At 45.9% G+C, this 25,507-nt stretch overlaps 1 protein-coding gene across 2 annotated transcripts; it reads left to right on the top strand.

Moving 5' to 3' along the window:
• The first annotated feature begins 10,357 nt into the window (after positions 1–10,357).
• LOC141050992 (uncharacterized) lies at positions 10,358–24,978 on the top strand. 2 transcript variants are annotated; one of them, XM_073547764.1, is made up of 7 exons: positions 10,358–10,459; positions 12,780–12,929; positions 13,059–13,238; positions 13,321–13,444; positions 13,528–13,625; positions 16,620–16,707; positions 23,894–24,978. In XM_073547764.1, the coding sequence occupies exons 1-7, from the start codon at positions 10,433–10,435 to the stop codon at positions 24,505–24,507; spliced, it is 1,281 nt and encodes a 426-aa protein (XP_073403865.1). In that variant the 5' UTR covers positions 10,358–10,432; the 3' UTR covers positions 24,508–24,978. The 2 variants fall into 2 exon arrangements, with proteins under 2 accessions (XP_073403865.1, XP_073403864.1); XM_073547763.1 differs by having other exon boundaries at positions 16,608–16,707.
• Positions 24,979–25,507: the final 529 nt, after the last annotated feature.

Here is a 25,507-nt window from a genome sequence, read left to right as displayed (position 1 = left end):
CCCTTTAGATATTTGTAGACAGCTATTAAGTCTCCTCTCAGTCTTCTCTTTTGCAAACTAAACATTCCCAAATCCTGCAACCTTTCCTCATAAGACAGGGTTTGCAGACCAGTCACCATTTTGGTCGCTCTTTTCTGAACTTGCTCCAGTTTGTTGATGTCTTTTTTAAAATGTGGTGCCCAAAACTGGACACAATATTCCAGATGAGGTCTGACCAAAGAGGAGTAGAGGGAAATAATGACTTCACGTGATCTAGACTGTATGCTTCTGTTAATAAATCCTAGAATTGCATTTGCCTTTTTTGCTGCTGCATCACACTGTTGACTCATATTCAGTCTGTGATCTATTAGTATGCCCAAGTCTTTTTCACATGTGCTGTTGCTTAGCCCTATTCCTCCCATTCTGTATATGCTTTTTTCATTTTTATTGCCCAGATGTAGTACTTTGCATTTTTCCCTGTTAAAAACCATTCTGTTTGTTGCTGCCCACTTCTCCAGGATAAGGTGGAAGGATAAGACTAGGTGTGAGGAGCATGGGTATATCAATATGCATACAGTCAATTTGAAGTATGATACATGGAATTAAAGTCAGGGGAAAAAACAGAGTACAGACGTACCAGTTAAAAACAGAGGGTGAGGAATGCATGAGGGATCAGGGGTTCAGTGGGTATTCTGGATTACGCGGGTTCAGACGTACCTGTGGATGAAAGCAGATGGATCAGGACATGACAGCATGAAGGAGAATATACCATGGTTTATCATCTTAGTGTCTAATGTTTTAATATTTTTAAAAACCCTTTTTTTCTACACTTCACTATACTTATACTGTACTGGTTAGGGGATTTGAAGCTGTAATTGTCTGATCGCTTGTGCTATATACAGCGATGCTACAGCATATAGCAGAAAAACTGCATCCTTTGAATCCCGGCCACAGGCAAAAACAGTGACTGTTATAATAAGCCCGGGCATCTTCAGCAGACCTCCGGCTATCATAGCAACCCATCAGCGACATGCGATCACGTCACGGGTGTGCCAATGGGCACATAGAATGATACGCCCAGTGTCAGACTGGGGTGCCAAGGGCCCACCAGTTAGATTGACTTTGGGGAGGCCCACTTTTCACCTCCATACAAATAATACACTACCCCTGTTTACATATTTACCTATAGCTGCTTATAATAATAAACTGGGTAGTTTGGTTAATCAATGATGATATACTGTTTTTTTTTCTGTACAGGGTGAATCAAATGAATTATGCCAAGTACTGCCCATACAGGAGAGTTGGGGGCCCATATCTGCACAGGGGCCCAACCCATTCCCCTGTTATTCTATGGGCAGGGGCATGACTACAGCGGTCGCGGGGCCTGGAGTGTTTAGGGGCCAGATTATGGAGCTGCAGCAGCTCATTGGCTGTGCAGCTCCTTGCTTTGAGTGGCTGCCAGGCTGCAATGCAATTGGCCTGACGCAATGGCTGCTCTGTGCGCACAGGACCTGGGATGAGGTCACAGGAGGGGAGGAGTCAGGGGTCACATGATCAGGGGCCTCAGTGTATGCAGGACTCTGCTGTGCTGGTTGTCATGGTGCTGGATGAGGGGAAGTTTCTGTGTGGGGTCAGGAGGGGTTTACAGGGGGGATGTAGCAGAGCCGTGTGTGTACGAGGTGTACGGAGCGGAGCCGTGTGTGTACGAGGTGTACGGAGCGGAGCCGTGTGTGTACGAGGTGTACGGAGCGGAGCCGCGTGTGTACGAGGAGTACGGAGCGGAGCCGCGTGTGTACGAGGTGTACGGAGCGGAGCCGTGTGTGTACGAGGTGTACGGAGCAGAGCCACATGTTTACGAAGTGTACAGAGCGGAGCCGCGTATGTACGAGGTGTACGGAGCAGAGCCGTGTGTGTATGAGGTGTACAGAGCGGAGCGGAGTGTGTTTACAAGGTGTACGGAGCGGAGCCGTGTGTACGAGGTGTATGGAGAGAAACCGCGTGTGTACGAGGTGTACGGAGCGGAGCCGTGTGTACGAGGTGTATGGAGAGAAACCGCGTGTGTACGAGGTGTACGGAGCAGAGCCACGTGTGTGCGAAGTGTACGGAGCGGAGCCGTGTGTGTACGAGGTGTATGGAGAGAAACCGCGTGTGTACGAGGTGTACGGAGCGGAGCCGTGTGTACGAGGTGTATGGAGAGAAACCGCGTGTGTACGAGGTGTACGGAGCAGAGCCACGTGTGTGCGAAGTGTACGGAGCGGAGCCGTGTGTGTACGAGGTGTATGGAGAGAAACCGCGTGTGTACGAGGTGTACGGAGCAGAGCCACGTGTGTGCGAAGTGTATGGAGCAGAGCTACGTATGTACGAAGTGGAACCGCATGTGTACGAGGTGTACGAAGCGGAGCCACATGTGTACGAGGTGAGCGGAGCCGTGTGTGTACGAGGTGTACGGAGCAGATCCGCGTGTGTATGAAGTGTACGGAGCGGAGCCGTGTGTGTATGAGGTGAGTGGAGCCGTGTGTGTACGAGGTGTATGGAGAGTAGCCGCGTGTGTACTAAGTGTACGGAGAGGAGCCGTGTATGAGGTGGACGGAGTGGAGCCGCGTGTGTATGAGGTGTACGGAGCAGAGCCATGTGTGTACAAAGTTTATGGAGCGCAGCCGTGTGTGTACAAGGTGAGCAGAGCCGTTTGCGTATGGGGTGTACGGAGCGGAGCCATGTGTGTACGAGGTGTACGGAGCAGAGCCGTGTGTGTACGAGGTGTACGGAGCGGAGCCGCGGGTGTATGAAGTGTACGGAACAGCGCGTGTACAAGGTATACAGAGCGGAGATGAGCGTGTATTTTGGCATGGGGGGCCCCATTTGAAAGTTCGCATCGGGGCCCATAACTTTGTAGTTACGCCTCTGCCTATGGGCCAGTCCGAGCATGGATGCGCCACCATGCCGCTGCCATGTTGTCAGAGTTTAACAGCAGCACTTAACAGGTTAAGAAATGCGGGTGTATCCCTGCTTGTTAGAGACAGGTCCTGGTTGTATTACAAAGCCATCAACTGCCATGTATGGGGTGGGCTCAACCTGTGAGCTGGCTCCATACACCCATGTACGGCGAATGTCATGAAGGGGTTAAGTATTAACACTAAATCATCACTTCCCTTTGAGCAGCCGCAACATGAGGGGGTGTAAGAAGTAAATCAATTAGGCCTCTTTCACATATCCCGTTTTTTTAATCCGGCACGATGCGGCGAAAAGTGAGAAAACCGGACCCGGAATTGGATCCGGTTTTGGCACATAGAATGTAATGATCGCCGCATTGTGCCGGATGGACATACGGCGCCTCCGGTTTTTGCCGGAAGCGGCAAACCTGCGCCGTCCGGCGTCAGCTAAAAACGTTGGCTGCAACGTGCGCGGGCACTGAGTTTTAACCCCACAAGTGCCCGGCGCAGCGCGCGCTCTCTCTCTCCCCCCCTCCATACATACCGGCTTCCCCAGTGCTGGCTTCCCCGGTGCTGCCTCTCGCTTGCTCCCGCTGCGGCTCCTTTACCGGCTTCCCCGGTGCTGCCTCTCTCTCCTCCGTACATACCGGCTTCCCCGGTGCTGGCTTCCCCGGTGCTGCCTCTCTCGCTTGCTCCCGCTGTGGCTTCTTTAATACCGGCTTCCCCGGTGCTGCCTCTCTCTCCTCTGTACATACCGGCTTCCCCGGTGCTGCCTCTCTCGCTTGCTCCCGCTGCGGCTCCTTTAAATGTTTTACAAGCCGGATCAGGCGCCGCACCTGCATCCGCTGTCACCGCTGCACGCCTGATCCGGCGGTCCTTCTTTCCGCCGCACCCCGCCGGAACAATCACACCGGATGTGTGAAAGTAGCCTTAGAGAGAGAGCAACTGCACAGATCTCAAAATTGACTGCCATAGAAAATCTCTCCTGTAGATCCTGTAGGTCATCTGTACTAACTCCTTGCTGAAGGCAGGATTCACTAAACCGTCTCAGACACATGTCTGTCCAGCCTCTGTTTGAAGACTTCCATTGAAGAACTCACCCCCTCTCGTGGCAGCCTGTTCCACTCGATCACACTCACTGTCAAAAAGTTTTTTCTAATATCTAATCTGTGTCACCTCCCATTCAATTTCATCCCATTGCTTCTAGTCTTTCCTTGTGCAAATGAGAATAAAGATGATCCTTCTACAGTGTGTCAGCCCTTGAGATATTTGTAGACAGCTATTAAGTCTCCTCTCAGTCTTTGTAATGGGCTGGGTAGTGGAACCATTGTGCCAAAGCCGAAGAAAAACCAGGAGGGACATGACTAGGAGCCTCACCCAATCTGACCATGGACATGTGTAGGGTTGCTGGGCCGGGCTGGGGGGGGGGGTGGTCCCTCTGTATACCGCGCAGTGACGTACAGACACAAGCTGGAGGCAAGTTTCGGGTGCAACAGGTCCAAGTTTATTCTCTCTCTCTCACCGTCCGCCAGACGGCCTCACAGCACTTCTCTTTACAGCTCTCCGGTTACAGAACCCCTTGCGACACCGTACTTTCTCCGGGGACGTATATGTACGTACCTTCCCCTTTTACACTCTGCGACGCTCCTGACAGCTCCGTCACTGTGGCCGTCGTAGGCCTGTGCACCAACAGTAATTTTACTGGTCAAACGTCGTTCCAAATACGGTGTCCTACACCCGGAGCCTCGTCTATACTGCGGTACTTTATGTCAGGACCACCCCCCTGACTTCCTTTCTCCTCAGTCCCCCTGGTTGGGTTTTCCTCACAGTGCAGCAACTGTCACAGTCTCTTCGTCACTTGAGCTCCCCCTGGGGACTGGAACTTTCTGGAACCCTCCTGTCAAATTTATAGCTTTCCCGGTTCCCTATAACTCCGCCCCCCCATGACCAACGGTTTCTTAGCCCTAAGCTGATGTCAAGTCCTATGCTCAAACTCTTCCCTGCCCTCTAATGTCAGTTCAAGGTACTGCATGTCACCTACACTTTCCTAGCTGTTTTCCCTTTTTAAATCTGACCAGTCAGTCCGTCCGTCAGGTCACCTTCCCTACACATGTAGCAGCTAACAACACCGAGGTCCATAGAGAGACAAGGGAGGTGATACAGGTGCTACTCCAGGACTGACCTTGGGTAGATGGCAGCTGATTCCTAGGAACGAGTAGCTGGGATGGCCCGGGGGAATGTCCAACAGATGCAGGCCGGCAGAGGAAATGACAGGAACTGCAGGTGCAGACAGGACAGTCTGACGGAGAGATTAGCACTGGCAGGTGCAGCTGGCTCGGCTACTGTTAAGGTGAACACTGGCGGGTGCAGCTGGCTCGGCTGCTGTTGAGGTGAGCACTGGCGGGTGCTACTGGCTCAGCTCCTGTTAAGGCCTGTTTCACACCTACGTTGTTGGCGGACAGCTGACATCCGCCAAAAACGAATATTACGGATCCGCCTCCGAGATGTGACATACGGAAGTCAGCGGACGCTAATTATGTTGGATCCGCCTAAGAGGAAAAGTACAGCAAATTTAAAGTGAGCGCGGCCTGGAGGAGAGAGAGAGATTTTTCGCCGCTCCCGGAATGGCATTTCATGGTTAAAATGCTTCCCGGAGTAAAGCTTCTGGGCATGCGCACTTAAAATTAGCGGACCGTCAAGGAAAAATAACGTTGCATTGTCCGTCTCATCCGCCCGGGAGCCGCTAAAATCTGGGCGGATCTGTCAAAAAATGGGTGGGACGGACGACCGTCAGTCAAGATCCGCCACTAATGTTAGTCTATGGGGGAAAAAACGGTTCCGCCCCTTTTTTGGCGGATCCTTTTTTATGAAATTGGCGGATTTTGACTGATGACAAAAAACGGAAGTGTGAAACAGGCCTAAGATGAGCACTGGCGGGTGCAGATGGCTTAGATCAGGAATAGAACAGACATTTATAGGACATTTTATAACTTTCACCAATTATTAAGAAAACATTTACAACACATCCTGCACTGAATTACTGTACACAATTTATTATATATTTTAGGAGTCTGAGTCAGTCTGTTTTATACTGACTCTAACTCCAACTCCGCCGAAATGGACACGGACTCCGACTTCACAACTCCGACTCCACAGCTGTGGTTTTACCCCAATCGGCATGGTCCTAACCTCTAGTATTAAAATCTCACCTTGTGTCAGAAGACCTCCATTTCGATGGGGACAGCACGGGACAGGGATCCGACTGTTCATACACCTGGCCATGGGAAGCTATAGAAATGATATTCCTAGCTCAAAAAGGAGGCCACATTCTTGTCTGTACAAAGTACAAGAAACTACAACACAAACAAAGAAATGAGCCGGAGCACAAGTTGGTATACATTCAACATATAGGAGCATGTTCACACTGAGGCCATTTACCAGACGAAATTCAAGATAGAAACAAACTAAGCATATACCCTGCTGTAAATAAATAATAACTACATATAAATAACCTAGGATACTTGGTAAACACAGCTTTTGATTAAAGAAATGTAAAAGCCATACCATAGAGACAACGAATACCCCAATCGGGATGGTCCTATCCTCTAGTATTAAAACCACTTTTTGTTTCAGACTACCTCAATGTAGGTGAGGACAGAGCAGGACCAGGGTCTACTGTTCAGACTCCTGGCCATGGGAAATAATATAAATGAAATGGCTAGCTCAAAAAAGCTACACCAACTTGTGTTCTGGCTCATTTCTGTGGCTTTGCTATAGTCCCTTGTACAAACGGGTGTTTTCCATCACGTGAAGAGTCAGGATGAGAAAAGCACCAAGATGCACTATGGGAAGAAGATCAGCCTTAAAGGGATTGTCCAGTCTAAAACGACTCTGTGTGATTGCAGACTTATGAATTTCCCCAGCGCATGCACTGTGGCTGTGGGTATTCGTCGGTTTCAGAGCCGGGAACAATGGTGATATATGCATTATGCAATCTACCGGCCTGAATCCGGCTAGTGGGGATGGCCTTGTTCCATACACTTGTATTGAGCGAGGCTGCGCCCACTGGTCGGCCATCTCACTAGATGAGTTGCGGCCTCGTTCAATACAAGTATATGGAGAGAGGCCGTGCCCACTTATCGGGCTCTGGCCGGAAGTATGCAGAAAATGGCAAATCCCAGATTCATAAGTATGCAGTCACACAGAGTGACTGCAGACTTATCATTTTGTACCAGAAAACCTCTTTAAAGTATAGTACCAGCTTTAAAGGCAGTGGGATTCCCTATTGTCAGTGCCCCTTACAGCAGAACAATCAGAAGGAACAAGACAAAGAGGTGATGGTGATGACTTATCTTCAAAATCTCAGATATCAGTTTGAAAGTTCTGGAAAAACAAGTCTGATCTATGCAAGCGACAGCGAGTTATTTAGAGGGCGCAAAGGATCTGCTGCTAATGACCAGGTGTCAGGTATTAAAGGAACCTTCAGAGATCTGCTGGTGCCAGGTACAAGCTTAAGGGGAACCTGTGTCTAGATTCAAGCTGCCTGAACCACTGCACAGCAAGTCAGTGCTGAGCAGCACAATTGCAGCTGTGATGTTTCAGAGAAACCATAGATTGAACAACCATCTGTGGACTGTAGGAAGTGACCTGACTAATCCAGTGTAACCCCTGGCCAGCTTCCCCATGCCCAACTCCGTTGGGTTAATAAGCTTCTCCCTATGTACACACAAGGGACCTACAATGGCTCAGATAGAAGCTTGACAGGAACAGCTCCAGAGAAGTTGTAATTTACAGCACTTATAGGGCGTACAGTTAGCTGCACCCCATCTGAGCTCCGTCCACTTTTAAAAAAGTTGGTACAGCCGGCTGAGACTGGTGCAAAAATGACAAAAGTTGCAATATTTTTGAGCAACTGTAAAAGTGACGCAAAAATTATGCAACATTTCAAGCAGTTTTACAACCGAGAACTGATCAATCGGGGTGCATGTGTCCCGAGCTGTAATCACAATTCTGATTATAGGAGAAGATGAACATCTCACTGAGAAAACTGAAATGCAGGAGGATCTCCAAAACCAGAGAGGAAGGACCCAGGCCATAAAAGAGTATAGAGCTGCAGAAATAATCACCACCTGATAAGATAATCGTATAGTACACCATGTATTACCACAGAATATAAGGGTTTGTGCAAACGATCCAGAAGTGGTAACGCATGTTCCTCTATTGAACCCAGGTGAATCCGAGTGTGTTCACTGAACTGGGCGGATTCACCGAGCTCAATACCTTGTATGGGTGACATTTCTCTTGACTTGTGTCTGCGCAAGAGAAATTGACATGTTACAGTCTACACTAGAGAGAAGTGCCACATGTTCGTCTCTGAGGATGAGCCGCGGGCGTCTGTGGATGCAAAGTGGGCATAAAATCCCATCCACTATGCTGTAACATCTGGACGCTGCGGGTTGGATGCTGCAGACGTACACAGCGATTAATGATTGTCTGCATATACCTTTAGTGATAGAGGCATACAGTTCTGAGAGTATAAACTAGTATACACCTTGTATACACGTGGCTCCGCTCCGTACACCTCGTACATACGCGGCTCTGCTCCGCACACCTCGTATGCATGCGGCTCCTCTCCGTACACCTCGTACACACGCGACTCTGCTCCGTACACCTCGTACACACGTGGCTCTCCTCCGTACACCTCGTACACACGCGGCTCTGCTCCGTACACCTCGTACACACGCGGCTCTGCTCCGTACACCTCGTACACACGCGGCTCTCCTCCGTACACCTTGTACACACGCGGCTCCTCCGTACACCTCGTACACACGCGGCTCTGCTCCGTACACCTCGTACACACACGGCTCCGCTCCGTACACCTCGCACACACGCGGCTCCTCTCCGTACACCTCGTACACACACGGCTCCGCTCCGTACACGTCGTACACACACGGCTCCGCTCCGTACACCTCGTATGCATGCGGCTCCTCTCCGTACACCTCGTACACACGCGACTCTGCTCCGTACACCTCGTACACACACGGCTCCGCTCCGTACACCTCGTACACACACGGCTCCGCTCCGTACACCTCGTACACACGCGGCTCTGCTCCGTACACCTCGTACACACGCGGCTCCTCTCCGTACACCTCGTACACACATGACTCCTCTCCGTACACCTCGTACAGACGCGGCTCCACTCCGTACACCTCGTACACACACGGCTCTGCTCCGTACACCTCATACACACACGGCTCCGCTTCATACACCTCGTACACACATGACTCCTCTCCGTACACCTCGTACACACGCGGCTCCTCTCGTACACCTCGTACACACACGGCCCCGCTCCGTACACCTCGTACACACACGGCTCAGCTTCGTACACCTCGTACGCACGCGGCTCCGCTCCGTACACCTCGTAGGCACGCGGATCCGCTCCGCACACCACATACACAAGCGGCTCCACACCGTACACCTCATACACACGCGGCTCCTCTTCGCACACCTCGTACACACACGGGTCCGCTCCGCACACCTCGTACACACGTGGCCCCGCTCCGCACACCTCGTACGCACGTGGCCCCGCTCCGCACACCTCGTACGCACGTGGCCCCGCTCCGCACACCTCGTACGCACGTGGCCCCGCTCCGCACACCTCATACACAAGCGGCTCCACTCTGTTCACCTCGTACACACACGACTCCGCTCCATACACACATGTCTCCTCTCTGTACACCTTGTACACATATGGCTCTGTTCCGTATACCTTGTACACACACAGCTCCCATCTGTATACCTCATACACACGCGGCTCTGCTCCTTACACACATGGCTCCCCTCTGTACACCTCATACACACACAGCTCCTCTCTGTACACCTCGTACACACACGGCTCTGCTCCGCACACCTCATACACACACGGCTCCGCTCCGTACACACACGGCTCCGCTCCATACACCTCATATACACACGGCTCCGCTCCGTACACCTCGTACACACACGGCTCCGCTCCGTACACCTCATACACACACGGCTCCGCTCCATAAACCTCATACACACACGGCTCCGCTCCGTACACCTCATACACACACGGCTCCGCTCCGTACACCTCGTACACACACGGCTCCGCTCCGTACACCTCGTACACACACGGCTCCGCTCCGTACACCTCGTACACACGCGGCTCCGCTCCGTACACCTCGTACACACGCGGCTCCGCTCCGCTCCGTCCACCTCGTACACATGCGGCTCCGCTCTGTATCCTCGTACACACGCGGCTCCGCTCCGCTCCGTACACCTCGTACACACCCGGCTCCGCTCTGTATCCTTGTACACACGCAGCTCTGCTACTCCCACCCTGTAAACCCCTCCTGACCCCACACAGAAACTTCCCCTCATCCAGCACCATGACAACCAGCACAGCGGTGTCCTGCATACACTGAGGCCCCTGATCACGTGACCCCTGACTCCTCCCCTCCTGTGACCTCATCCCAGGTCCTGTGCGCACAGAGCAGCCATATATGTGGTGTGCGGCTCTGCAGGTGGAGGTAGGTGCTGGAGATTCCCCATTACTGGGCACAGGGGACTTAACCCCCTCAGTGCTGTGCTCCCATTCCAGGAGACAGAACGTGTTCCCGTCTGTGTCGCTATATGAGGGTCTCTGTCTGTATTGGATTACATTGGGTCACTTCCCTCCTGATGTCGCTCGCTGCTTTGTTATGGTGCCTTTACATTGCGTTTAGGAAAGCACTCGGTGGCCCCTTTGGGGCATACGTCCAAACCCCAAGTAAAATGCGATTCGGAGCTACGTGCCATAGACTTTAATGGTGCCGGTAGAGCAAATGTGCGTTCGCTCTGCCGTGCATCATTTACGGGAGTGTACGCCTACTGGAGAAGTAGTTGTGAGTGTATCCCTAAACGCAATGGGAATGCTCTGTTACTCTACAGTCTCCATTATAGCCGTCACCCGCTCCATGTTGAAACTATCAGGATGTATAGTTGTGTGAAAAGGTGTTTGCCCCCTTCCTGAGATTTCCTATTCTTTTGCATGTTTGTCATACTTAAATGTTTCAGATCACCAAACAAATTTAAATATTAGGCAAAGATAACACAAGTAAACACAAAATGCAGTTTTTAAATGAAAAGAAATCCAAACCTACAGGGCCCTGTGTGAAAGAGTGATTGCCCCCTAAACCCAATTACTGGTTGGGCCACCCTTAGCAGCAACTACAGCAATCAACCATTTTCAATAACTGGCAATGAGTCTTCTACAATGCTCTGGAGTAATTTTGGCCCACTCATCTTTGCAGAATTGTTGTAATTCAGCCACATTGGAGGGTTTCGGAGTGACTAGGCCACTCCAAAGTCTTAATTTTGTTTTTCTGAAGGGATTCAGAGGTGGACTTGCCGGTGCATTTTGGATCATTGTCCTGTTGCTAACCCAAGTGCGATTCACCTTGAGGTCACGAACAGATGGCCGGACATTGTCCTTCAGGATTTTTTGATAGACAGCATAATTCATGATTCCAGTTACCACAGCAAGTCTTCCAGGTTCTGAAGCAGCAAAACAACCCAAGACCATCACACTACCACCACCATATTTTACTGTTGGTATGATGTTTATGTTCTGAAATGCTGTATTGCTTCTACGCCAGATGTAATGAGACATATACAGTACCTTCCAAAAAAATCAACTTTTGTCTCGTCAGTCCACAGAGTATTCTTCGAAAAGTCTTGGGGATATCAAGATGTTTTCTGGCAAAACTTTTTCTGAGCCTGAGTTCTTATTGCTCAGCAGTGGTTTTCATCTTGGACCTTTGGAATGCATGTCATTTTTGCCCAGTCTCTTACTTATGGTGGAATCATGAACACTGACTTTAACTGAAGAAAGTGAGGCCTGCAGTTCTTTGAATGTAGTTGTAAGGTCTTTTGTGACCTCACTGAGTTGTCGCTGAGTTCCAGGGGTAATTTTGGTCAGCCGGCCACTCCTGGGAAGGTTCACTACTGTTCCATGTTTTCGCCATTTGTGGATAATGGCTCTCACAGCAGTTCACTGGATTACCAAAGCTTTAGCAATGGCTTTGTAACCTTTTCCAGACTGATAGGTCTCAATTACTTTGTTTCTCATTTGTTCCAGAATTTCTTTGGAGCACGGCATAATGTCTAGGATCTTTTCGTCTACTTCACTTTGTCAGGCTGGTTCTATTTAAGTTGTTTCTTGATTGAGAATAGGTGTGGCAGTAATCAGCTCTGGGTGTGGCTAGTGAATTTGAACTCAGTTTCCCAAAGATGTGATAAACCACAGATAATTTATGTTTTAAGTGGGGGAAGGAGGGGCAATCACTTTTTCACACAGGGCCCTGTAGGCTTGGATTCTCTTTTTCCCTTAATAATAGCGACCTTCATTTAAAAACTGCATTTTGTGTTTATCTTTGTTTAATAATTAAATTTGTTTAGTGATCTGAAATATTTAAGTGTGACAAACAAGCAAATTATTAGGAAATCAGGAAGGGGGCAAACACTTTTTCACACAGCCGTATTAATGTTCTATCATTATCTGTAACTGACGTCCGTCCCACGTTCTGCCGTCCCAATCTCTGTGGATGTTCTCTGCACTTTATAAATTTGTTGTGTTCATATTTAATAAAGTTTGAGATCATTTAGATTTTCTTTTAGATTTGTTCTGGTTTTTCTGGTGCTGGATTTGAGATATTCTGTGGTAAATCTCTGTATGTGACTATTATTGGATTGTGTTTTATAACGGGGGCAGGACGGGGCCATGACGGGAAGTGGGGATCATGTAACGGCTCTGAAGATTTCTTACATTGGAACTTTATGGTGTTACATCGTCATTTTCTCCCCATTCAGGTCCCTACAATATCGGATCCTCTCAGTGGAAATCTTCTATATAAGAGAATTTTCCAGATTGACCCATCAAGGATGGAGAGGGACAGGGACATGATGGCGGAGAGGATATTGCACCTCACCCTAGAAATCCTCTTCCAGCTTACTGGAGAGGTGAGAGATTCTGATGACGTCACATTACATCATTCTTATCTATAGGAATAACAGATGGACAGAACAGGAGAGGTGAGGACTCTGGAGATGTCTGTAGTGAGGTTTATTAATGTGTCTCTCCATAACCAGGATTACACAGAAGGAAAGAAGACGTCTAGTGAGCGCTGTCAGGCCCCTGTGTCTGAGGGATGGGGAAGACCCCTGAGCCAAATCACGGGGCCTCCACCTCACCCCCTGAAACATAAAGATATCAATGAACAGAAGATCTTAGAACTCACCTACAAGATGATTGAGCTGCTGACTGGAGAGGTGACACTGCTGGGAATGCTGGGACATTATACATTAATGCTATGGAGGGATTGGGGGATGACGGTATCATTGTATGTGTCAGGTTCCTATAAGGTGTGAAGATGTCACCGTCTATTTCTCCATGGAGGAGTGGGAGTATTTAGAAGGACACAAAGATCTGTACAAGGACGTCATGATGGAGGTTCCCCAGCCCCTCACATCACCAGGTAATAGACAGGACTAAATACACATGGCCTATAATTCTCTGTATGTAAGGAATGACTTCAGTCCCTGTATGTGCTTTCTCCAGTTCTATCCAGTGAGAGGACAACACCAGAGAGATGTCCCCGTTCTCTTCTTCCACAGGACTGGAAACAAGAAAATCTTCATGTTCCTGAGGATCATCAGGTAGATGGAGAGAAGATGTCATGAGATCTTCCATATGTTGTGTAGATGGCTGTGAAGGTCTTGTGTTCAGTCTTGTTTTATTTACATTGTCCATACAGTCTATAAATCTGGTATTAGAGACACCAACTCTTTCCTAAGAGAAAACTGTACGGTATAGAAATTGGACCCTGGAGTGCACCGGAAAATCAAGTGATTGGTTTTCAGTGTGAATCCACATTAAAATGAGAAAGTGAGTGACTTGAAACATGGCTAGGGCCAGTATTTAAAGAAAAAAAATCTTGTGAGGCTTTTACATGCAATGGTGTCAAGAGTATCTAGAAAATGTTGTGATCAAGGAAAAACATTCAATGAAAGATGATCTCATGAACTCAAGCAACTTGTTGAGGAAGATATAAAAATTGTTCTGTGGCACAGGAAGTGAACATGCAAATTACAGCTGAATACAAAGCTGGTGTTTAATGTTTCCAAATACGCTTGTCATTTTTTAGCACAGATGGGCTTTGTTACTAGAAGGTGCTAACTAGCCAAGGTGGACCCTCAGCCCACGGTCTGGGTGGGCACATGGGCGTTGGTGCAGCAGACAGATGATGCACGCAGGACACAGCCAGTTAAATGGTGGACTGGAAGCCGCAGACAGCCTGGCGGCATTTTGAAGAACATAGACAGCGAGCAATGTTACTAAAGTCCATAGGCAAACAGGAGATCTAAGGACTGGAAGCCGCAGGCAGACAGGAGATGTTTTGGAGACTGCAGGCAGGGTGCAGAGTTACTGAAGTGGAGAGGCTGTTAGGAGACTGAAGGACTGGAAGTTGCAAGCTGCCAGGAGATGTCTTGGAGACCATAGACAGATTGCAGAATTACTGAAGGTGGCAGGCAGATAGAAGACTGAAGGACTGGAAGCCGCAAGCAGCCAGGAGGAGTCATGGAGACTACAGACAGGTAGCAGACAAATCTCCAGAGCAACAATAAAGTCTAAATACCATGTAAGCCACAGGCGACTAGGAGACGTCCGAGAAACCACTGGTGGACATGCAGCAGAGATCCTAACAGACTGAGAATAGGTAGCAGACAGAAATCTAGAATAACTAGAAAGTCTGAATACCATGAATGTCGCAGGCTGATAAGAGACATGCAGAAAAACGCAGACAGGTAGCAGCAGACAAGTAACTCGGAGACTGGAAACCACAGGCTGCCAGCAGACATCCTAGAGACTGTGAAAAGGAACTGTGTACATACACAGTAAAAGTGTACTAGAAATTCTTATTACCAAGACACAGGTGTTTGTCTCTGGTTTTATATAGGCCTAGGAAGATTAACACATGGGAGCACACAAGGCTACCTGCACAGCTCACCGTGGAGCAGAAGATAGTTTAGCGGACTGGGGCTTAGGTAGCTGAGCACGGATCCAAGACAGGTGTGTAATAAACTGTAAAAGTAGATGACCAGTTCCGTTACTATCAAAGGGGAAGTAGAAAGAAAAATCTTACTTGAGCAAAAGATAGCAATAATTTTATGTGACTGAGCAGTGGAAAACATTTTCTGGGTAGATGAATCCAGATTTATGTTGCACCATGCTGATGAGAAAGTCAGAATTTTGAGAAAGCAGCATCAATCCATGTATTCTTCCTATCATTTATCAACATTTCAAGATGGTATAGTTGAAATAATAGTGATGGGAATGTTTTCTTGGAACATTCTGGGTCTTCTTAAGTCTGTGGATGGAGGTTTGGATATTGGAGCTTACTAGTGATGAGCAAGTATACTCGTTGCTCGGGTCTCCCAGAGCATGCTCGGGTGACCTCCGAGTATTTTGGCGTGCTCGTAGATTTCGTTTCTGTCGATGCAGCTGCATGATTTGCGGCTGCTGAACAGCCTGAATACATGTGAGGAATGCCTGTTTGTTAGGGAATCCCTACATGTATTCAGGCTGTCTATTAGCAGTAAATCATGCTACTTCAACAAAAACTAAATCTCCGAGCACGCCAAAATACTCGGAGGTTAGCCGAAGGTGCTCGGGAAAACCCGAGCAACAAGTATTCTCGCTCATCACTAGAGCTTACCTTAACATTTGTGTCATCAAGTTCATCTAGTCATAGCAGTTTTTTACACTATGGTAGAAGGACAATGCACAATGTCAGAAAAGTCCATCATGCAGTACCATCAGGGAAGCGTCTGGATCAAAATTTATTCTGCAGTGGGACAATGAACCCAAACATACTTGTATTTAAGAACTATTTTCAGAATAATGAAGAACACAGGAATCCCCAAAGTGATGATATGGCCCCAGAGAGCCATGACCTTGGCAGCATCCAGTCTGTCTGTAATATAAAGAGACAGAGGTGTTTATGCGGGCGACATTCAGAGAATATCTTTGGTTGGTTCTCCAAGATGTTTGGAACAACTATGAAGCTGAGTTCCTTCAAAATCTGTGCACAAGTGTACCTAGAAAAATTGATGCTACTTTTCAGGCAAAAGGAGGTCACACAAAGCATTGATTTAATTTAGATTTTTCTTTTGTTCACTCACTGACCAAAATAAATTAACACTTATATTTTTAAAGCATTTTTACCTTGTAGTATTTTTTTCCCACACTTACAATACTGTGCAATAGATTAAGGTATTTTCAAGTACTAGTAGATTCTATGACACAATAAATTGCTGAGGTCATGAAGACCAAAGGAGGTCCAACATGATACAATATGGGTGGCTCTAATAAATTGGCCATTTAGTGTATATTTTTTATTTGATGCAAATGACAGGATAAAGCTGATCACAGACTTTAGATGTTGACTGGATTTTCTCACAATTTTCAGGTCTTTGAGACTTCTGATTAGAGTTAGGAACCGACAGGTTGGATTTATACAGGAGACCTGCTGCTATGTGTTAACTACTACTGTTATTTATGATTATTATGTTAATTTTTGATCTTTTCTGTTCTTCTATGTCATTACTTACTTCTCCATCTGTCTGTGGCTTTTACAGTCTTTCTTTCAGGGTGAAGATCTGCCCCATATTGACACTACAGAGACACATGTGAGGGGTGATGAGCGGTGTAAGGAGGAGATTCCTACAGATAACACAGGTGAGTAGTGACCACTATATGTAGAGAAGTCACAGATTCTACTCCAAATAGTTAAAAGAAAACAAAGGGGTTTGGACCATGTTAGCCAGTTGAAAAAATAATGTTATGATACCTTTTAATGGCTAACAAAAATAAATGATGTTACACAGCAAGCTTTCAGCACTTCTTGGGTCCTTTCCTCAGGCATGGTATAACAAAGTTTCTGAAGAAAAACAAAAATATGCACAAAATAAACAACAAAAAGACGAAAAAAAAAATAAGAGGGGCATGGTATAATAAATGAACATATAAATAAACAAACTGAGCTCAGAGACTGAATCCTTAATTGGATTAGATTAGTGGTGTGAAAGTTTTATAGTCCCAATATCCAAGTAAAGGGCCTGTCACACTAAGCGATATCGCTAGCAATATCGCTATCATGTCACTGGTTTTGTGACACAGCAGTGATATTGCTAGTGATATCGCTATGTCTGATACTTGCCTCCGACCAGCTCCCCCGCTGGTTATCGCTGATCGCGCGAGAACAGCCTGGGCTGTTTCTCGTCGTCAGCTTCCTGCTGGGCTTCCTGTGGCGCCGACGAGCGATTCGTGGACGCGGGCGGGAGGACGTCAGGATCGCCGCGTCTGACAGGTAAGTAACGACCCCCGACCGCTGCTATGTCACTGGTGAGATCTGCCTGTGTGGCAGCTCACTAGCGACCACTTAGCGATGCACCAGCGATCCATATCGTTGTCGGGATCGCTGGTGCATCGCTTAGTGTGACAGTACCCTGAGATCAGTGGCATGGTGCCCTCAACTCCTTTGGAGCAGATTCTTCAGATTCTGTAGTGAGTCATAAATCCTTCTGACAGATATAGTCCTGTGTGGATGAGATCAAAGACTTTAATAAGTTTGTATTCCCAAAGCCTGCTATGTTTTTGTGATCTAAAATTGCCTTTTAATATGACATTTTTCATATTGTTTTTTTATCTGCAATTGTGTGGCGATGAGACCTTATCCTTGCTCTCAGTTTCTGTCCTGATTCTCACACATAGAGGCCCCCAGTAGGACATATAGTGCACAGAATTAAGTACACATCATTGGAAGAAGAACATGTGAATGGTGAGGGAATCTTAAAGTCCTGCTGTGTGTCGGCAATCTGTATCCTGTCTTTGATCTCTACATGAGTGCAGGTTTTGCAGCTTTTCACATTGCCCAGATAAGTTCCTCTCTGTGTATCTAAGGGCATTGAACTTTGGATCATGAGGTTTCTTAAATTTGGACGTTGCCTGTAGCACACCAAGGGGGGGGTCTTTGAATATTGTCTTTAGCTAGTCATCTTTGTGTAAGATGTGGTGGTGTTTTTTATCAGTTTTTCTCAGTACTTCAAGCTGTGGGTTGTAGGTCACCTTCAGAGGTACACAATTATTTTCCTCTTTTTCTCCGTATTGAAGTAATTGACTTCTAGGAATCCTTGTGGCTCTAGTGATCTGGTCATCAATGGAGGTGACGTGGTAGCCTTGATTGTCTTTTTAAGATACGTGATCATCCAGAACCGTTGATACAATTATATCTAATGGCCTGGCTGTAGACGATGGACTTTTTAATGAGTTTCGGGTGGAAATTGTTCCATCTGAGGTTTGTGGGACGGTCAATTGGTTTCCGATACACCTATGTCTGGATTAATCCATTTTGAGTTTTTATGGTGGTATCCAGAAAGTTGATTTCCGTTTTTGACTGGTCCAATGTCAGGTTTTTTGTGGGGTGAAATGTATTGAATTTGTCATGGAACTTTAGAAGTTCTTGTTCAGACTCAGTCCAGATTATTAAGATGTCATTCATATAACGGAAATAGGCCAAGGGTTTTATGGAGCAGGATGCTAAAGTCATTTTCCAGTTTAGCCATGATGGATTGTGGATATAGCTCATCTCCGAAACAAAAAAAGTTGTGTGTGAGGATCAATCTGGTGAGTTTTAATACAGACTCAGAAGGGATCCCATTAGTTTCAAGAAACATTTGACAGCGAATAACACCTCCTCCCAAGAATAGGATTTTTTAATATAGGAGATGGTAGATCTCAAACATCTCCTCAAATAGGTGTTGAATGCCTCCCAGATCACTCACACACTTCCCTCCCAAGTGTGTGCTTCCCAGAGATTTGAATTTGTTCAGTTATTTTATCTTTTTCCCCAATTAGGGACAACTGGAAGGGATAAATCCTATATTTACTACACATTTCCGGTTAAGGAGAGGTCTGCTCCAGTAATGGAAAATGATCTGAAATGCCCCTAAGTAGATAATCTAGGTGACACCAACTGAAGGGTATCCACACTTTTGAAAATAGTCAATTCTGGACATGTTTCTAGGGAGAGTATGCAAGGGTACACTCTAAAATCACTATTTCTCACCCTCCAGAGGTCTAGCTACCCCAACTCATCCACAAAAGCATGTAGATTCGAAGGCCCCTGAACACTGTCTCGCAAAATGCTAACCAACAGTTTATCTTTTTGAGGGTCTGATAATAAGTTAAAGTCTCCTAAACAGAATGTTGGAACAGAGGGATATGTGGTTGCGAATATAGAAGCCTCTTATAAGACTTCCAGATTAACCAGAGGGGGGTTGTACAGTATATAGCCAGAATGACAATGGGTGAATCTTCAAGGTATACATAGCGACCTTCGTTGTCAGAGTGTTGAAGATATTACCTCCGACCTAAGGGATTTATGCACAAGCACTAAAACTCCCCTAGAGTATAATGTGTGATAGGAATGTAAGGAATCCTGTACCCAGGGCTTCAACAAGAGACTACTTGTACTTGGGGTAAGGTGCGTCTCTTGGAGGCACACCACTGGGGGTTATATGTACTGAGGAAAAAAAGCCCTTAACCCTCTACCTAGGTGTTCCTTACTTTCTATGACAAGAAATGTATCTTAATGATTATAGAACAACTAAAGAGAATTAAGGAATTCAGCTCAATGTGTCTCCTTTTGAATGAGAGAGTTGGATTCCAGGGCAGGGGTCAACACGGGCCATTTACAATATGTTAAACCTTTTAATTACAGTGAAGGAAATAATTATTTGATCCCTTGCTGATTTTTTAAGTTTGCCCTTTGACAAAGACATGAAGTCTATAATTTTAAGGGAAGGTTAATTTTAACATTGAGACATAGAATATCAAAACTAAAATCTAGAAAATCATTGTATAAATTTATTTGCATTTTGCAGTGAGAAATAAGTATGAGATCCCTCTGGCAAACAAGACTCAATCCTTGGTGGCAAAACCCTTGTTGGCAAGCACAGCAGTCAGACTTTTTAGTAGTTGATGAAGTGGTTTGCACACATGTCAGGATGAATTTTGGTCCACTCCTCTTTGCAGATCATCTCTAAATCATTAAGACTTTGAGGCTGTGGCTTGGCAACTCGGAGCTTCAACTCCCTCCATAAGTTTTCCATGGGATTAAGGTCTGGAGACTGGCTAGGCCACTCCATGACCTTAATGTTCTTCTTTTTGAGCCACTCATTTGTTGCCTTGGCTGTATGTTTTGGGTCATTGTCTTGCTGGAAGATCCAGCCCTGACCTATTTTATTGTCCTGGCAGAGGGAAGGAAGTTGTCACTCAGGATTTTACGGTACATGGCTCCATCCATTCTCCCATTGATGCGGTGAAGTATTCCTGTGCCATTAGCAGAGAAACACCCCCAAAACATAATGTTTCCACCTCCATGCTTGACAGTGGGGATGGTGTTCTTTGGGTCATAGGCAGTATTTCTCTTCCTCCCAACACGGCGAGCCTTCTCTATCTATCGAATGTTAGCAATCACATCTCTTGTTTCTTTGCCTTTTTTGAATCCTGCTGCAGCAAAATGGCAGTGGTGCTCGCAAAGTTGCATCTATCAGCAAGCAATAGATGCTACTGAGAATGCACCGCCGCTGCCATTTTGTTGAAGTAATTTTTTTTTCTTAAGCCAACAATATTACATGCATTATGTAAAATAAGAGGGAGGTCAGTAAAGGATCTGTGACCTGTCATTATCCCATAAGAATGAATATGTGAACAGAGTACCACATGAAAACCCGCCCCGAAGCTCGAGAATCTCATTAACTGAAAACTCCAAATACAGAATAAACAAGTACAATACAGATTTCATCAACCAAGGTATCATTTTAATCAGTATCACAGCACCAACCTGACAGTGTCTGTAGTAACTTGGCAAAATCCTGCTGATAGGTTTGCTTTAAATCTTCAACTAGACTATTGGCTCTTCCCCAGTATCTTGTTGATTGCCTTACGACCTAGGCGTGCATCTTCCAGCAGTCTATCAAGTACTCTCCATCAAGTTTTCTTGGCATAATATGAAAGTAGATTTTCAGACCTTTTGTTCCACACCGTAATGTAGCACCCGTGAAGACACTGAATGAGCATTGTATGTTGTCAATAGAAACTGCCTCATTGCTCAACATCCAGCTGCCAACACTAGCTCTGGCAAAAAAAAAACAATGTATGGTGTAAGCTTCCCATCTCCATTATTGGCTTGCCAACTTGATAAAAATTATTGTAATGCCTATATGTAATACATAGCAGGCTGATATTGTTCGAACTCGGGTACTCGCACTATTACAGTAATTTGGGAATTGATTTGGAAAAAGATGTGCTTCAAACCAATGATGATAGCGATGACGGGTTAGTGACCCCCTAATCTCTGGATTTACTTTGCAGCTTCACAGTTGCAGCATTTGAGGGGATGCAGTCTGGAGTCTCATATAGGATAAATAGCCTAGCTACTCCTTACCCAGACCATAGGGGGGCCTCTGTTGCATTCTCTGGAATCTGGCATTATAGACCTAGCCAAAAGAAAATACCCTTCCATCAATTTCATGGAGAAAATCTGTTTTTGTGCCAGTTAGGCATATATGGGAACTATCTAAAGCTTTCTGAAGTTTTTTGGCTAGAAAGTTGTTCCTCACAGTAAACAGCGGCAGTCCACTTGCTATCACATTTGCAGAGAGCGACACTATGAAAAGTTTTCAGTAGTTCCAAGAAGAATATGGGTTGCAATGTAAAGTATTTTAGCAATATTTTCAATTACGACATGCTTGCCTCTCGTGTAATAATAGGTGGTGAGCGAGTATACTTGTTGCTCGGGTGTCCTCCGAGTATTTGGGAATTCCCTAACAAACAGGCAATCCTCACATGTATTCAGGCTGTCCAGCAGCCGCAAATCATAATGAACATAAGGAGAAGCAAAAGGAGCATGCAATCACATACGTATATGAAAATATCAAATTTTATTAAATACAAAATAGCAGATAAAAATACATCTATACAGCAAAAGTGTGCTCATAATTGAATGTGGACGGTATATACCATGAAACATCCCCTATATCTTCCACCCAGATGAAAACATCCTGATAAGAGAACCACCAAAGGAAATAGATACACATAAATGGTCCCCTATATCACAGTATCGTAGTCACAATACAGGCCATATCACAAAAATCTAAGGCCAAAAAAGTACAACTGCCAATTAGATTCAAACCATCATGCTAATACCCCATAACATTGTATTAACCATGAATTGCAAAATAGCCCATTGTTGTGAGTTCATTTTCCCCTTCACCATTGAGGTCTGATGAACTCCCTCTTCTGGTGAAGGAAGGTAGTGAGGCTGATTACAAAGCACCTGAGCAGAATGATGATGACTGGGTGACTGGAATTGCTGACTGGATATAAGGCAGCCGACGCCCTTCTGCCTTGCGGGTGATTACTCTGAGGGATTCTTGGAGACCAGTCTGATTCCTGCTCCTCAAAAGCTAAGTTTTCTGCTCTACTTTTTGCATTTGTGTTTTGGTTTTGTTTTGCCTTGTTTTTCTGGATTTCTGCCTTTCTCTGCTGGGTGAGCTGAATTCCTTTTTGCTCTGTCTTCAGAAAATACCTGAGTACTGATATAGTCTTTTGAAGCCTAGTGTCTTCAGCGCTTTTTTCCCTATCAGTCTGTTGGCTCTTGTTTTGAGAGGGTTTTGGCGGATTGCAGACAGCAGCTTTTCTATTCTGTCCTAAGAAAAAAAAAGAGAGAAAATATATGAAGACCATTAAAGACTGTATGTAGGTCTCAGGGAGGTTAGGAGACGGCACAATGAAACATGAACTGTGGATAACACGACCAACAGAGAAGTGGAAAAATTGAAAGAACATAATCTAGTGGCCTAACATCATAGGCTATTAGTCACTGCTATGAGATCTTATTCACTTGATAATTGAATTGTATTACAGTTTGTATTTGACAATGTTTATAAAATATAGAATAATATACATTTTCATATACCGTATTTTTTGGATTATAAGACGCACTTTTATGATTCTCAAAATTAGGGGAAAAATGGGGATCCATCTTATAAACCGAACACTATTCTTACCAAAGGGTCAATACTGCGGTCCTGGAGCTGGGGTTGTTGTGGTGGTACTGCGCTGTGTGGTGGTGGTGGTGGTACGGTGGCAAGCGGTGGTCCTGCAGTGGTGATACGGCGGTGAACAGTAGCCCTGTGGCGGTGGCATTTGGCGGCCGCCATTCTTCTTCCGGGGTCCGGATTCTCACTTGGCGCAGGCTCAGATGGAGGAAAGCCGGATATCTCCATCCGTCTGCATCTAAGCGATGTCTCTAGGAAAATTGCATCAGTTGCGGTGTAGATGGAGATCTCGGCACCAAGATCTCCATCTGCGCATTCGCCACCCCGGCAGCCATTTTCCTAGAGTCCACTGCATAGTAAACAGTGCAGGGGCTCTGGGCTTTCACAAAATGTCAGCGGAGCCCCCGCACCACTGAATACCCGCAGCGCCACTCTTGCCTCCTCCAGCTGTGACCCTGGGACTTTGCTCCACTGCGGCCTGCACCACTGAACACCCGCAGCGCCACTCTTGCCTCCTCCAGCTGGGACCCTGCTCCACTTCGGCTGCACCACCGAACATCCCTTTCTCTCAGTCTGGGGTCTGCAGCATCACCCCACTCCTGCCTCCACCAGCAGCGACCCTGGGACCCCACTTCACCGCAGCCACCACGCCCAGTAAGCAATTAAAAAAAGTTTTTTCTACCTATTTTTCTCCTTATTATTTTGCGTCTTAAAATCCGGTGCATCTTATAAACCGCAAAATACGGTAATTTGAATAAATTGTTATTGAAAAATAATAAAATCAGTTTTATTCTTGGCAGATGACTGTACCAGAAGCTCAGAGGGATATCTGCTATTTTCAGATTTTACTGCACATGATCATGGTATCACTTCAGATACATGTGACGAATATTTCGTTATCCCAGGCACACCTTCAGCACATCTCAGAAAAAATCTTTCATTTGACCTTTTTCAACAGTTCCTTTCTTCTACTTCATCAAACACCAGTATGCAAAACAAAAGTTACAAGAGTGCTGTTGAACATGAAATGGCTCATATAGGGGAAATATGTTCAGAATGTGGGAAATATTACACTATTAAATCAAGACTTGTTGCACATCAGAGAATTCACACAGGAGAGAAACCATTTTCATGTTCAGAATGCGGGAAATGTTTTAACGTTAAATCAAATCTTGTTAGACATCAGAGAATTCATACAGGGGAGAAGCCATTTTCGTGTTCAGAGTGCGGTAAATGTTTTAATGTGAAATCAGATCTTGTTAAACATCGGAGGACTCACACAGGGGAGAAGCCATATTCATGTACAGAATGTGGGAGACGTTTTAATGATAAATCAAATCTTGTTAAACATCAGAGAACTCACATGGGGAGAAGCCATTTTCATGTTCAGAGTGTCGGAAATGTTTTAATGTGAAATCAGATCTTGGTGAACATCAGAGAACTCACACAGAGGATTCTGCAAATGGAATTGCAAAAGGAGCTGCCAGCAGCAGATCTTGCTGATTTGCATCCTCAAATGAATTCAGCGTGGCAGAACATTTCTCAGACAACCATTAATAACCTCATTGATAGCCTGCCAGAGCGTTTGTGTGTGTGTATTTCTGTACATGGTGCTCATATTCAATACTGAATAGATAAAGAAGTTTTGAAAATGTTTCCTTTTCTTATTCATTTCATTAACATGTCTTGCGATCCTGTTCCATAATTCCATGACCTTTTCTTCTTCTCATAGATTGTAAGCTAGTGAGCAGGACCCTCACACTTCTTGGTATCTGTTGAATTTTGTATTTAATCTGTAATGTCTTTATTGTTTGTACAAGTCCCCTCTTAAATGTAAAGTGCTGTGGAATATGTTGGTGCTATAGAAATAAAAATTATTGTTAAATAGTATTATTATTATTGGTGTTAAGTAGTATCCATATTAGTACCACACAAAAAAAACCTTCACACAGCTTTATTGATGGAAAAACTAAAAACCTACACACACTTCTTTTCACCACTGAAAATCTGTTTGGTAATCATGCTGTCCAAGAGGATCATATTTATAGGGCTTTCTTTTTCTATGGAATGAATCGTGTAAAAACAAATATTCCCATTTTTCAGTACATTGTATGTTAAAAAAAAATCTACAACTTGTCCAGCTACAAAAAAGTTAGGCTAGGTTCACATTTGCGGATGGCCGAGCTGCGGACTTCCTCCGCGAAGCTCCACCCACTGCAGCACCTCCTCTGGTCAGCTCCGCCTACGTCTGCATGCGGCCTGCGTACCTATCTCTAACATTGGGTACGCAGGTCGTGCGGATGTATACGGATGCCTTCGCGTGCGTCATTTTGACGATGCGGCGATCCGCGTTGAACTCAAAATGTTGGAATTTGATGCGGTCGCCGCATCGTCAAAACGACACATGCGAAGGC

Source organism: Dendrobates tinctorius, unplaced genomic scaffold, assembly GCF_039654945.1.
Source record: "Dendrobates tinctorius isolate UK_male_01 unplaced genomic scaffold, ASM3965494v1 ptg000155l, whole genome shotgun sequence".
Lineage (NCBI taxonomy): Eukaryota > Metazoa > Chordata > Amphibia > Anura > Dendrobatidae > Dendrobates > Dendrobates tinctorius.
This window is presented reverse-complemented; position numbering and strand designations above follow the sequence as displayed.